Consider the following 16,025-nt stretch of genomic DNA (forward strand, 5'->3'; position numbering starts at 1 on the left):
AAAGGAATCCAAAGAGGACCACACCAAGACACATCATAATTAAAATGCCAAGAGCAAAAGACAAAGAGAGAATATTAAAAGCAGCAAGAGAAAAACAGTTACCTATAAGGGAGCACCCATACGACTGTCAGCTGATTTCTCAACAGAAACTATGCAGGCCAGACGGGAGTGGCAAGAAATATTCAAAGTGATGAATAGCAAGAACCTACAACCAAGATTACTCTACTCAGCAAAGCTATCATTCAGAATGGAAGGTCAGATAAAGAGCTTCACAGATAAGAAAAAGCTAAAGGAATTCATCGCCACCAAACCAGTATTATATGAAATGCTGAAAGGTATTCTTTAAGAAGAGGAAGAAGAAGAAAAAGGTAAAGATAAAAATTATGAACAACAAATACAGATCTATCAACAAGTGAATCTAAAAATCAAGTGAATAAAAAATCTGATGAACAGAATAAACTGGTGAATATAATAGAATCAGGGGCATAGAAAGGGAGTGGACTGACAATTCTCGGCGGGCGGGGGGGGGGGGGGAAAGGGTGTGGGGGGTGCGGGAAGAGACTGGACAAAAATCATACACCTATGGATGAGAACAGGACAGTGGGGTGGGGGGAAGGGCAGAGGGTGGGGTGGGAACTGGGTGGAGGAGAGCTATGGGGGGAAAAAGAGGAACAACTGTAATAATCTGAACAATAAAGATTTATTAAATTAAAAAAATTTTTTTGCTACAAATAATACAATTAATAAAGTGAAAATACAACCTACCAAATGTGAGAAAATATAGGATGTCCAAAAACATGTATAAACACACTTTGAATAATTATGAAGGCCATGCTTATTAAAATGCACTTCATTTTGAAAATCGAGCTATCAGCTGTTAAAGCGTGTATACAGTTTTTGGGACACCTGTATTTACAAATCATGTATATAATTAGATACTTGTATCCAGAGTATATAAGGAACTTCTACAACCCCAATATTAAAAAATAATGTGATTTTTTTAAATGTGCAAAAGGACTTGAATAAACAGTTCTCCAAAGAAGCCATACAAGTGGCTAATAAGCACATGAAAAGGTGCTTGACATCATTAACGATCAGGGAAATGAGGCCTTCTGTGAAGGCCTCAGTGAGCTATCATTTCACACCCACTGGGCTAACCAATTAAAAATATGGATAATAGTAAGTGTTCACATGGATGTAGAGAAACTGGAACACTCACACATACCTGGTGGGAACATAAAAGGGTGTAACCACTTTGGGAATCAACATAACATTACCTCAAATGGTTAAACAGAGTTACAACTGATCAAGCACTTCCTCTCCTAGGTATATACCTAAGAGAAATGAAAACATACCCACACAAAGACCTGTCCATGAATCTTCATAGCAATCTATCCTATCTAATAAGAGTAATGTGCAAATTGACCGTCACTCCAACACAAGATAGCTGCCCCATGTGGTCAAAGATAGCCGCCCCCATGTGGACACAAGATGGCCACCACAAGATGGCCAGCAGGGGAGGGACCAGGACTGCAAAGGAGGGCAGTTGGGGGGGACCAGGTCTGCAGGGCAGGGCAGTTAAGGGCAACCAGGCCTGCAGGGGAGGGCAATTGGGGGGGACCAGGCCTGCAGAGGAAGGCAGTTGGTGGTGACCAGGCCGGCAGGGGAGGGCAGTTAGGGGTGACCAGGCTGGCAGGGGAAGGCATTTAGGGGTGACCAGGCTGGCAGGGGAGTGATTAGGGGGTGATCAGGCTGGCAGGCAGAAGCAGTTAGGGGCAATCAGGCAGGCAGGCAGGCAGGCAAGCAGTTGGGAGCCAGCAGTCCTGGATTGTGAGAGGGATGTCCAACTGCCCATTTAGGCCCAGGGGATCGGGCCTAAACGGGCAGTCGGACATCCCTCGAGGGGTCCCAGATTGGAGAGGGTGCAAGCTGGGCTGAGGGACACACCCCCTCCAACCATGCACGAATTTTGTGCTCTGGGCCTCTAGTATATATATAAAAGGCTAATATGCAAAGTATCCCCTCGGGAGTTCGACCAGGAGACCGGGAGTTCAATCGCTCGCTCTGATGTGCACTGACCACCAGAGGGCAGCACAGAATGAAGGCCCCAACTGGCAGCCGGCAGCCGGCAGCCGGGAAAGGAAGGCCCTGGTTGGCAGCAAGAAGGCCTTGATCGGCCCTGATCACCAGCCAGGCCTACAGTCCCTACCCATGCATGAATTTCATGCACCGGCCCTCTAGTATTATTCATAATAGTCAAAAGTATAAACAATCCAAATGTTAATCAAAATGAATAAATAACATGTGATATATCCATACAATGGAATATTATTCAGCATAAAAAGGAATGAAGTATGGATACATCCCACAACCTGAATGAACCTTGAAAACTTTATGCTAAGGTGACGGAAGATGATTTCACTTTGTGTGGTGGGTACACAGTACAACATAGAAACCCACACCTGACACCTATTGGATGATATTAACCAATGTCACTCCCATAAATTTAATTTAAAAATGATAGATTTTATGTTCCATATATTTTACTACAATAATAAAAAAAAAGAGAGACACACCACATCTTATGTGACTGCATTTATACAAGTCCCAAATAGGCAAATCTATAGAGATAAGAAAGCAGATTAGTGGTTGTTTAGTAGTTAGGGGAGGGGAGTTTGAAAGGTGGAGGAGTATGAAGATTGACTGATAATGGATGAGGGTTTCTTTTTGGGGTGATTAAAATATCCTAAAATTGGTTGTAGTGATGTTTACAAAACTCTGAATACACTAAAGCTATTGAACTATATACTTTGGGTGAATTGTATGGTAATGTGAATTATATCTCAACTAGAGGCCTGGTGCACGAAATTCGTGCCCGGGGGTTGGGGATGTCCCTCAGCCCAGCCTGCACCCTCTCCAATCTGGGACCCCTCAAGGGATGTCCGACTGCCCGTTTAGGCCTGATCCCCAGGGGGATCAGGCCTAAACGGGCAGTCGGACATCCCTCTCACAATCCAGGACTGCTGGCTCTCAACCGCTTGCCTGCCTCTGCCTGATTGCCCCTAACTGCTTCTGCCTGCCAGCCTGATCACCCCCTAACCACTCCCCTGCCAGCCTGATTGCCCCTAACTGCCCTCCCCTGCCAGTCTGGTCACCCCTAACTGCCCTCCCTGCTGGTCTGGTTCTCCCCCAACTGCCTTCCCCTGCTGTCCTGGTCCCCCCAACTGCCCTCCTCTGCTGGCCCGGTCACCCCTAACTGCTCTCCCTACTGGCCTGATCCCCCCGCAACTTCCCTCCCCTGCAGGCCTGGTCCCCCCCAACTGCCCTCCCCTGCAGGCCTGGTTCTCCCCCAACTGCCCTCCCCTGCTGTCCTGGTCCCCCCAACTGCCCTCCTCTGCTGGCCTGGTCACCCCTAACTGCCCTCCCTACTGGCCTGGTCCCCCCACAACTGCCCTCCCCTGCAGGCCTGGTTCCCCCTCAACTTCCCTCCCCTGCTGACCTGGTCTCCCCCAACTGCCCTCTCCCGTAGGCCTTGTCCCCCTACAACTGCCCTCCTCTGCTGGCCCAGTTACCCATAACTGCCCTCCCTGTTTGGCTGATCGCCCACAACTGCCCTCCCTTGCACGTCTGGTCCCCCCCAACTTCCCTCCCCTGCTGGCCTGGTCACCCCTAACTGCCCTCCCCTGCCAGTCTGGTCACCCCTAACTGCCCTCCCTGCTGGCCTGGTCACGCCCAACTGCCCTCCTCTGCTAGCCTGTTCACCCCTAACTGGCCACAACTGCCCTCCCCTGCAGGCCATCTTGTGGTGGCCATCTTGTGTCCCCATGGGGGCAGCCATCTTTGACTACATGGGGGCGGCCATCTTGTGTCTTGGAGTGACAGTCAATTTGCATATTACTCTTTTATTAGATAGGATAAGTTGTTTAAAAATAGGGAGGGAGGCCATCATAAAACCAGGAGCCTGGTATTTCATTTCCAGATGCTCTGGTCATCCTCAGTACCCCAAGTCTCTCAGAATTGCACAAGTTTCCTCACTCAAAGACAGCACAGCATTCTTGTTCATTGTTTCAAACACATTTGAATTTGTTCCTTGCCCTTGAACATCCTGCATCCACCACTCAAGAACAGCATTCCTTCTGCCCAGAGGCTCCCCCATCAACCACTTCAGCTCTCCTCACAGAGCGAGGGAGGGGGGGGGGGATGTTCTAACTAAGGAAAGGGCTCAAGATGGCAGAATAAAATGATAGAGAACTATCATTATGTGATGATGGACAGTTCCGGGTTCTGGGTGAAGGGTTTATTTGTGGGGAAATAAGAACAGATTCTTCGGTCACATGCAGGAACCTGGGCTGGGGATGAGGGCGGTGAGGAGACCTGGGAGCAACCGCTGTCCTGAAGCCAGGCAGTGGGCTTGCCCTCTGACTCACTGGGCATCCCAAGCAGGCAGTGTGGTGAGAAGTATGGATAGAAAGAAGAGGCATGGTAGATGATGTCACCAGGGCCTTCTAAGGTAGATATAGTAAGGCCAATTTGGTCAACATGACAACTGGTTACTCTAAGGCAGGCGTCCTCAAACTACGGCCCACGGGCCACATGTGGCCCGCCAAGGACATTTATCCGGCCCGCCAGGTGCCGCTGCCTGTCCTGCTTAGCAGCCGACTCGTCCCGGGCCCGCAGTGCGCATAGGAATTTGTTCATAGTATAGTCCGGCCCTCCAACGGTCTGAGGGGCAGTGAACTGCCTCCCTGTTTAAAAACTTTGAGGATGCCTGCTCTAAGGTGACCTTGTCGGAACCCCAACACAAGGCATGCTTAAAGCGTTAATGTAGTGAGAAAGTTAAAAGCATACTGATAACTGGCTTCTGAGAAAATATCATAGAAAATAATGTTTAAAAAGGTATAAAAGTGTGTAGCCACCACACATAAGCAGGCACTAATGAGATTACTAATCCAATGATGTGCACAGAGCATTACACCCCATACCAGGTGCTGTCTAAACACAGTGCTCTCAGGAGTCAGCACTTTCCTCTCTCCTTTAGGGCTGTTTACTGAACTTCTGGGTGGTGCACTCAGCTGTCAAATAGTTTTCTTTATAATTCTGTCTGATTTTCAAATTTCTATCAGATCTGTATCTCGTATAGCCAGTGGATGTAACAACTCTCACCCTAAAAACCTTCTCAGAATTCATGAAAAGCCAACAAAGCCTTCTCATTGGAGTGTAACACAAAAATTAGCACAGCAAGGACCCAATCAATGCTCCTTATTGACCAAAAAGAAATACCCACTGGAAACCAGCAAAGAGGCACCAAAATCCCACAGGTCTTGGAAGCTGAGCTCAGCCATCCAGAACCAAGGAACCAAGTAGTTAGTAGGACCTGTCTAACTTCCCACACCAGCTTGAGGCAGAAATTTTTCCAGTTTACCCCTCAGTGTGACTATGACTAGAGGCCCTGGCTCTTCTTTTATCTTCTCAGAAGACTATAAACAAAACAAAAATAATAAACACTAACTGTCTTCCACAAAATCTGTGAATGGACAGTTAAATTCGTATTTTGGTTTTGCCCTTTTTATGAGTCCGTACCTCTAGAATTCCCATGCATTGATCTCTTTTCTATAGATACAAGACAGGGACGGGTCAGAATATGAACCTCCCACAGCTGGTGCAGGCCTACCTGCAGCATATGACAGCTTTGCAAGAGAGCGCCAAATCTAGGAAACTCCTCCTGACTTCAAAGGAGAGCGCGTACTTGAGGGTGTGGCCATCGATGATGAGAGCTATGTCGTTCTCCTTGCCCAAAGAATTTCCAAGGTCTGTGCAGTGCTGAGTAATGGCTGCCCTTGTTGCCTGAAACAATAGTTGGGATGGGTGGGGATGGGGGGGAAAGGTCACATTTTTGTCTGGTTACCATATCAAACCCAAAACAGAAATCAAAAGTTCCTGGAAAAGAGAACATATCCATTCCAATGTAAAATATATGTAATATACATAATGTAAACAAAGTTCAATTTGGTATATTTGTATATTAAAACTAGAGGCCCGATGCACGAAATTCATGCAAGGGTAGGGTCCCTAGGCCTGGCCGGTGATCAGGGTCAATCTGTGGGGCAACTGGCAGGGCAATCATGGGGGCCCTGCTGGCACCCACCTTGGCTGGCCTGGTGCCCGCCCGCTCACCAGCCCTGCCCCCTGCTGCCACCCACTTGATGGCCCCGCCCCCCACTGCCGCTGCAGGTCACCTCCCTCTGCAGGGCGACCAGTGGGGTAATCAGGGGGGCACCAGCTGGCACTCAACTTGGCTGGCTGGGGGCCTGCAAGCTGGGGGCAGCTCCTGCATTGAGCATCTGCCTCCTAGTGGTCAGTGTGCATCATAGTGACCATTCATTCCACCAGTCATTCTGACGTGCAGTCAATTTGCATATTAGGCTTTTATTATATAGGATTTCATTGGACTGCTTTCTAGGTCTGTTTCATTAGTGAAAACATCCCCATAGTGATATATGCATTTGATATTTACAATAAACCATCCTGGCTGCAGCCTATTGCAGATATACAGCATCCAAATTCTTCTTTGGAACTATAATTGCTAAAGTCCTTACAACTATCTTTCTCTCCCCTCCTTTATACTACATACATATTCTTCTTGGTGCCCCATAGAAGCTCCATATAAATAAATGTGTTTCTTGGGAAAAATATATGTTGCTGATTTATTTATTTATTTTTAATTATTTATTGTATAAAGTATTACATATGTCTCCTTTTTCCCCCACTGACCTTTCCCCAGCCACTCCCAACCCCCAGCACATGCCCTCACCCTCCCTAGTGTCTGTGTCCATTGGTTATGCTTATATGCATGCATACAAGTCCTTTGGTTGATCTCCCCACCCCCACCCCCAACCCTTTTCCTCTGAAGTTTGACGGTCTGTTCGATGCTTCTCTGTCTCTGGATCTATTTTTATTCATCAGTTTATGTTGTTTATTAAATTCCACATGAGTGGATTCATGTGATATTTATCTTTCTCTGACTGGCTTATTTCACTTAGCATAATGCTCTCTATGTCCATCCATGCTGTTGCGAATGGTAAGAGTTATTTCTTTTTCACAGCAGCATAGTATTCCATTGTGTAGATGTACCACAGTTTTCTATTTCACTCATCTGTTGATGGGCACTTAGGCTGTTTCCAAATCTTAGCTACTGCAAATTGTGCTGCTATGAACATAGAGGTGCATGTATCCTTTCTGAATGGTGTTCTAATTTCTCTGGATATATTCCTAAAAGTGAGATTACTGGATCAAATGGGAGTTCCATTTTTAATTTTCTAAGGAAACTCCATACTGTTACCCACAGTAGCTATACTAGTCTACATTCCCACCAGCAGAGTGCGAGGATTCCTTTTTCTCCACATCCTTGATGGCACTTGTTTGTTGATGATAGCCATTCTGACATATGTGAGATGGTTCCTTATTGTCGTTTTGATTTGCATCTCTTGGATGATTAATGACTTTGAGCATGTTTTCATATGTCTCTTGGCCTTCTGTATGTCCTCTTTCAAAAAATGTCTATTTAGGTCCTTTGCCCATTTTTTATGGGATTGCTTATCTCCCTTTTGTTAAGATGTATGAGTTCCCTATAAATTTTGGAGATTAGACACTTATTTATCTATATATATAAAAGCCTAAGCGACTGTTTTGACCCTACGACCAAATGACTGGTCGATCAGTCGCTATGACACACACTGACCACCATGGGGCAGATGCTCAACATAAGAGCTGTCCCCGGTGTTCAGTGTGCTCCCACAGCCAACATCCTGCAGCAAGCCAACCTACAGTGGTCCCTCCCCCATCTGCTAGCCCTGATCAGCCCCTCCCCCTCAACGATCTGGACCCAACTGCCTTGATAGAAACTGAGCGAGATGGTCCCAATTGGCTCCGATTACTGGGCAGGCCGAGGGACTCCACCTGTGCATGATTTTGTGCACTGGGCCTCTAGTATATATATAAAAGCCTAAGCGACCCTTATGAATGGTCAACCAGTCGCTATGACGACACACTGACCACCAAGGGGAAGACACTCAATACAGGAGCTGCCCCCTGATGGTCAGTACACTCCCACAGCCAACCTCCCACAGCCTGCCAAACTCCCATGGTCCCTCTGCCCAGCCAGCGGGCGCCTATCGGCCCTGATCCGTGGCCAGGACAAGGGACCCCACCCATGCACGAATTCGTGCACCAGGCCTCTAGTCAGATATAACATTGGCAAATATGTTCTCCCATGCAGTGGGCTTTCTTGTTGTTTTGTTGATAGTTTCTTTTGCTCTGCAGAAGCTTTTTATTTTGATGTAGTCCCATTTGTTTTCTCCTTAGTTTCCATTGTCCTAGGAGCTGTATTGGTAAAGATATTGCTACAACATACAGTATGTCTGATATTTTGGTACCTATGGAGTCTTCTAAGTTTGTTATGGTTTCCTGTTTTATGTTTAAGTCCTTTATCCATTTTGAGTTTATTTTTGTGTATGGTGTAAGTTGATGTTCTAGTTTCATTTTTTTTTTCTGCATGCATCTGTCTAATTATCCCAACACTACTTATTGAAGAGACTGTCTTGACTCCATTGTATGCTCTTGCCTCCTTTGTCAAATATTAATTGAGCATAATGGAATTGGGTCGATTTCTGGTTTCTCTGTTCTGTTCCATTGGTCTATATGTCTGTTCTTGTGCCAGTACCAGGCAGTTTTAAGAACAGTGGCTTTGTAATATTGCCTGATATCTGGTATTGTGACCTCTCCAACTTTGTTCTTCTTCCTCAAGATTGCTGCAGCTATTTGGGGTATTTTTTTATTCCAGATGAATTTTTGGAGAGTTTGTTGTAGGTCTTTGAAATATGCCATTGGTATTTTAAGGGGGATTGCATTAAATCTATGGATTGCTTTGGGTAGTATGGACATTTTAATGATGTTGATTCTACAACCCCAGAACATTGTATATTCTTCCATTTGTTCATGTCTTCCTCTGTCTCTTTTTTCAGCATCCTGTAATTTTCTGAATACAGGTCCTTTACTGCTTAGTTTATTCCTAGGTATCTTAATTTTATTGTTGCAATGGTATATGGGATTGTTTTTTCAGTTTCTCTTTCTGTGAGTTCATTACTGATGTATAAAAATGCCGTAGATTTCTGGGTGCTAATTTTATATCCTGTTACATTGACAAATTCATTTATTCAGTCCAGTAGTTTTTTGATGGAGTCTTTAGGATATTCTATATACAATATCATGTCATCTGTGAATAATGACAATTTTACTTCTTCTTTTCAATTTGGATGCCTTTTATTTCTTCTTCTTGTCTGATCACAATGACTAGTATTTCTAGTACTATGTTGAATTGGAGTGGTGAAAGTGGGCATCCATGTCTTGCTCCTGTTTTTAGGGGAAATGGTTTTAGTTTTTTCCCTTTAAGTATGATGTTGGCTATAGGTTTATCATATAAGGCTTTTATTATGTTGAGGTATGATCTCTCTATTCTCACTTTGCTGAGAGTTTTTATCAAGAAAGGGTGTTGGCTTTTGTCAAATGCTTTTTCTTCATCCATTCATATGATTATGTGGTTTTGTCTCTCAATTTGTTTATGTGGTGTATTATGTTTATTGATTTTCAGATATGGTACCATCCTTGCATCCCCAGAATAAATCCCATTTTTTCATGGTGTATGATCTTTCTAATTTAATGCTGAATCCAATTTGCTAGAATTTTGTTGAGAATTTTGGCATCTATGTTCATGAGGGATATTGGCCTGTAATTCTTTTTCTTTGTATTGTCTTTATCTGGTTTTGGGATTAGGGTAATGCTGGCTTCATACAAAGAGCTTGGCTTCCTATTGAATTTTTTGGAATAGTCTGAGGAGGATAGGTTTTTATATCTTCTTTGAATATTTGATAAAACTCCCCTGTGAAGCCGTCTGGTCCAGGGCTTTTGTTTGTTGGAAGTTTTTTTTTATTATTATTACTGCTTCAATTTCCTCCAGTTATCGGCCTATTAAGATTTTTTTTATTCTTCCTGGTTGAGTTTTGAAGGTCATATTTTTCTAGGAATATGTCCATTACTTCTAGGGTGACCAGTTTGTTGGGATAGAGTTGCTCACAGTATTTTTTTATGATTCTTCACATTTCTGTGGGATCTATTGTTATTTTGCCTCTTTCACTTCTGATTTTGTTTATTTGGGTCCTCTCTCTTTGCTTCTTAGTGAGCCTGGCTAGAGGTTCATCAATCTTGTTTATCCTTTGAAAGGACTAGTTCTTTGTTTTATTTATCTTTTGTATTGTGTTTTTGTTTAGTTTCCTTGTTTTTTTTTTGGTCTCTATGTCATTTATTTCTGCTCTGATCTTTATTATATCCTTCCTTCTGCTTACTCTGGGCTTTTCTTGTTCCTCTCTTTCTAATTCATTAAATTGTAGAATTAGATAATTTATTACCATTTTTTCTTGTTTTTTGAGGTAGGCCTATAAAGCTATGCACTTCCCTCTCAGTACCACTTTCACTTTGTAGCATAGATTTTGGATTGTTGTGTTTTCATTGTCATTTGTTTCCAGGATATTTTTTATTTCTTCTTTGTTCTCTTTGGTAACCCAATCATCCTATATAATAAAAGCCCAGCGAATGAAACAGCCAAATGACCAGAATGACCAGAGACCAGAATGACCACGGCCCTTCACCCCAGCCAGCCGCCCCCCAGTGAGTGGTTAGGGGCTATCAAGCAGGCAGGAAAGCAGTTAGGGGCAATCAGGAAGGCAGGCAGAGTGGTTAGGGGCAACCAGGCAGGCAGAGATGGTTAGGGAGCATCAGGCAGGCAGGTGAGTGGTTTGGAGTGATCAGTCAGGCAGAGTGCTTAGGGGCGATCAGGCAGGCAGAGTGCTTAGGGGAAATCAGGCAGGCAGAGGCGATTGGGGGTGATCAGACAGGCAGGCAGAGGTGGTTAGGGGTGATCAGACAGGCAGGCAAGCAATTAGGGGCCAGCGGTCCCAGATTGCGAGAGGGATGTTCGACTGCTGGTTTAGGCCCGATCTGCAGGGATTCGGGATTGGGCCTAAACCGGAAGTCGGACATCTCCTGAGGGGTCCCAGATTTTGAGGGGTGCAGGCCAGTCAGAGGGACACCTCCTCCCCATGGTGCATGAATTTCATGCACCGGGCCTCTAGTTGTTTAATAAATGGTATTTAGCCTCCAAGTTTTTCAATTTTTTTTATTGTTTTTATTGTAGTACTAGAGGCCCGGTGCACAAAATTCATGCACGGGGGGGGGGGGGTTGTCCCTCAGCCCAGTCTTCAGTCTTCACCCTCTCCAATCTGGGACACCTCAAAGGATGCCCGACAGTCCGTTTAGGCCCAATCCCAGTGGGATCGGGCCTAAACAGGCAGTCAGACATTCCTCTCACAATCCAGGACTGCTGGCTCACTTGCCTGCCTGCCTGATTGCCCCTAACCGCTTCTGCCTGCTAGCCTGATCACCCCCTAACCACTCCCCTGCCAGCCTGATAGACACCTAATTGCTCCGCTGCTGGCCCGATTGCCCCTACCTGCCCTCCCCTGCAGGCCTGGTCGTCCCCAAGTGCCCTCCCCTGCTGGCCCAGTAACCCCTAACTGCCCTCCCTTGCCAGCCTGGTGCCCCCCAAATGCCCTCCCCTGCAGGCCTGGGTTCCCCCTAACGGCCCTCCCCTACAGGCCGGGTCCCCCCCAACAGTCCTCCCCTGCAGGCTGGGTCCCTCCCAACTGCCCTCCTCTGTCAGCCGGGTCACCCCTAACTGCCCTCCCCTACAGGCCTGATCGCCCCCAACTGCCATCCCCTGCAGGCCTGGTCCCCCCAACTGCCCTCTCCTGCAGGCCTGGGTCCCCCCCAATTGCCCTCCCCTGCAGGCCTGGTCCCTCCCAACTGCCCTCCTCTGCCAGCCCAGTCACCCCTAACTGCCCTCCCCTGCTGGCCTGATTGCCCACAACTGCCCTCCTCTGCCAGCCATCTTGTGGTGGCCATCTTGTGTCCACATGGGGGCAGCCATCTTTGATCACATGGGGGCAGCCAACTTGTGTCTTGGAGTGATAGTCAATTTGCATATTACTCTTTTATTAGATAGGATACTAGATGTACCGGTTAATAATAGTGGATTTTGTAATCAAAGAAAACACAATAATTTCAAGAGAAACATCAAAAGTTCTTTATTCAAAGTAATGTCCATTGCAGCTACACATTTCCCCATCTTTCAGGTAATCTGTGGATACTGTCCCAATAGAATTTTTCTTGTATTCAGGCAAACCATTCAGAGACCCAATTTTCCACTTCTTCATATGTTTTGAAGTGCTGCTCAGAAAGTGCATGTGCCATCGATCAGAACAAGTAGTAATCTGAAGGAGCAAGGTCTGGTGAATACAGCAGGTGGGTTAATACTTTCCAGGCAAGATCTTTTAATGTGTCTTTAACTGGTTTTGAAGTGTGTGATGGTGTGTCATCATGAAGAAACATTACTTTGCCATGTCTTCTGGCCCATTCTGGTTGTTTTATGATCAAAGCATGGTTAAAATTGATTATTTGTTGTAGGAAGAGATCAGTATTAATGGTTTCACCTGATTTTAGAAGCTCATATACACCATACCTGATCCCACCAAACGCAGAGCATTGTCTTCTTTCTGAAACAATTTGGCCTTGCAGTCAATGTTGATGGTTGACCTGGATCAACCCATGATTTTGTGCATTTGGGATTCTCAAAATAAATCCACTTTTCATCACCAGTCACAATTCGATGCAAAAAAGACTTGCTTTCGTGACATTGAAGCAACATTTTACTGATGACTTTTTGGTTTTCCATTTGTCTTTTGTTCAGTTGAGGTGGCACACATTTTCCTTCCTTTAAAATCTTTCCCATTGCTTGTAAACGATGGAAATTGTTTGCTTAGCAACGTTTACTCTTTCTGCAAGTTGTTTTTGAGTTTGGCATACATCTTCATCCAATAATGCTTGTAATTGTTGGTCTTCAAACTTTTTTGTTTAACCTGGACATCTTTGTCTTTCACATTGAAATCATTCCTTTTAAAGCGTTTAAACCAGCATTCACAAGTATTTTGAGATGGAGCATGTTCACCTTAAGCTTCCCAGAGTATACAATAACTTTTTCTTCAAAATAAAGTAATGAATTAAAACTTCCCACAAATACTCATTTTTGGCATGAAATTTGACATTTTTAAGTGTAAAATTATCTATGATGTTAACACCTTCAGCAAATTTGACATATGAAGTTTTGAAGCTTGTTGTCAATACAACAAAATGGCATATATATCAAATCGCATATATATTAACATATTTGTAACTCCATCTATTGAAAAAAAATCCGCATTATTAACCAGTACACCCAGTATTTCTAATATTATGACATTGTGATCTGAGAAGATGCTTGATATGATTTCAATCTTCTTGAATCTGAAGAGACTTTTCTTGTGTCCCAATATGTGATCTATCATTGAAAATGTCCCAAGTAGACTTGAGAAGAATGTATGTTCTGTAGCTTTGGGGTGAAATGTTCTGAAGATGTCAATTAAATCCAAATGTCTGGCATCCCTAGTGAGTCATTTAGGATTGCTGTTTCTTTGCTGATTTTTTGTCCTAAGGATTTATCCAATGATGACAATGGGGTATTAAAGTCCCCTACTATGATTATATTGCTATTAATCTCTCCCTTGATATCTTCCAGAAGTTTTTTTATGTATTTGGGTGCTCCTACATTGGGTGCATATATGTTTACCAGAGTTATATCCTCCTGTTGTAATAAGCCCTTTAGTATTATAAAGTGGCCTTCTGTATCTCTTGTTACGGCGTTCACTTTGAGGTCTATTTTGTCAGATATAAGTATTGCTACCCCAGCTTTTTTTTTTTTTTCATTTCCATTTGCCTGAAAAATGTTTTTCCATCCCTTCACTTTCAGTTTGTGTGAGTCCTTTATTCTGAGGTGATTCTTTTGTAGACAGCATATATATGGGTCATGTTTTCTTATTCACTCAGCCACTCGATGTCTTGATTGGGGCATTTAATCCACTTACTTTTAAGGTTATTGTTGATAGGAACTTGTTTGTAGCCATTTTTATTCTTTATGTCTGTGTTCCTTCTTCCCTTTTTATTTCTTCTTTTTACAACATTACCTGCAGCATTTTTTGCATCGCTGGCTTGGTAGTGATAAACTCCCTTAGCCTTTTTTTGTCTGTGAAGCTCCTGATTTCTCCTTCAATTTTGATTGATTGCCTTGCTGGATAGAGTATTCTAGGATTCAGTCCCTTGCTTTGCATCACTCTGTATACTTCATTCCATTCCCTTCTGGCCTGGTGTATTTCTGTTGATAAATCATTTGATAATCTAATGGGAGATCCCTTTAGGTAACTCTCTGTCTCTCTCTTGCAGCTTCTAAAATTTTCTCTTTGTCATTAACATTTGCCAATGTGTCTTGGTGTGGGTCTTTTGGGGTTAATCTTGTTTGGGACTCTCTATGCTTGTGTGACTTTTTCTTCCCCAAATCAGGGAAATTTTCTGTCATTATTTCTTCAAATAGGTTTTCTAATCCTTGCTCCTGTCTTTTCCTTGTGGCAGCCCTATTATATATATGTTACTTTGTGTCATGTTGTCCCAAACCTTCCTTAGGCTTTCCTCCTCCTTTCTATTTTTTTTCTCCAATTCTCCAATTTTTTCTGCTGTTCAGATTGGGTTTGTTTTCTTGCCCTGTCTCCTTCCATTGTGTTTTTCTTTTTTAAAAAATATATTTTTTATTGATTTTTTACAGAGAGGAAGGGAGAGGGATAGAGAGTTAGAAACATCGATGAGAGAGAAACATCGATCAGCTGCCTCCTGCACACCCCCTACTGGGGATGTGCCTGCAACCAAGGTACATGCCTTTGACCGGAATCAAACCCGGGACCCTTCAGTCCGCAGGCCGACGCTCTATCCACTGAGCCAAACTAGTTTCGGCTCCATTGTGTTTTTTATTGTAGCTATATCATTCTTCATTTCCTCTTGATTTTTACATAAGTTGTTGATTTTCTCATCCGACCAGTTTATGAACTGTATGACCCTTACTCTGAATTCTTTTTCTGACATATTGCATGCCTCCATTTCATTTAGTTTTGTTGGGTTTTTTTTTTTTCGGGGGGGGGGGTCTCCTTTTCTTTCCTTTGGGGATTGTTTCTTTGTCTTCCCATTTTGGCTCTCACTGCAGGGTCCAGGTGCTGAGTTTTGCGGGGCTTGTGGCTGGAGCAGCGGGCTTGGCGGTAGGGTTGTGTACTCCCAGACTCAGCAGAGGGTCCAGGCACCAGGTAGTGCCAGGCCTGTGGCTGAATTGGTGGGTTTGGCAGGAGGGCTGCACACTCTGAGACTCTTTGGAGGGCCCAGGCGTCTAACTGGCTTGGTGGGAAAGGAGCACACTCTGGAACTCACAGGAGTCCAGGCACCAGGTAGTGCCAGGTGGGCTGGAGTACCAGAGTCTGCGGGTCTTCAGATGAGGTAGCAGGTCTTTGGCCAGAGTAGCTGTAGGATCCTATAGGTGTCTGAGGTCAGTGTGGGTGATGGTGAGGCTGGGCTCCTAGTCACAGTAGCTCTCCCCTTCAAGATGGTGTGGTTTCTGTGCCAAAGCCAGGACCCCGGGAGTGCTTGCAGCTGTAGCAGGGGCTTCCTGTCTAGTATAACCCGAACTGCCAGCCCTGAGACTCCTGCAGGATCTAACTGTCACTCACACACACACACACACACACACACACACACACACACACACACACACTCCCTTTTCACTCCCTCACTCACTCACACTCTCTTCCTCATTCTATGTTGCTGATTTTAAATGGCAAGCATTTCCCAGCTTGCACAAGGTAATTTTTAAAGCAACCTAGAAATATTAGCCTATATAAATATAACACAAAAGATTAATTTCTAGTCTCTGCTGAGATCTTCAGATTAAATCATTTCTCTCTTTGGATCATCAGATTAATTTAAAAGAAAACTGATTATTTTTTCATGTT

At 44.4% G+C, this 16,025-nt stretch overlaps 1 protein-coding gene across 3 annotated transcripts in view; it reads right to left on the bottom strand.

Moving 5' to 3' along the window:
- Positions 1–16,025, bottom strand: part of ATP8A2 (ATPase phospholipid transporting 8A2) — a 700,434-nt gene that overhangs the window by 343,601 nt on the left and 340,808 nt on the right. For all 3 annotated transcript variants that reach the window (XM_080660784.1, XM_080660782.1, XM_080660783.1), the window contains one exon: positions 5,672–5,844. In XM_080660784.1, coding sequence (XP_080516910.1) covers positions 5,672–5,844 — 173 coding nt within the window. The remainder of the gene's footprint in view (positions 1–5,671; positions 5,845–16,025) is intronic.

This window comes from Plecotus auritus (genome assembly GCF_963455305.1).
Source record: "Plecotus auritus genome assembly, chromosome: 3".
NCBI classification, from domain to species: domain Eukaryota; kingdom Metazoa; phylum Chordata; class Mammalia; order Chiroptera; family Vespertilionidae; genus Plecotus; species Plecotus auritus.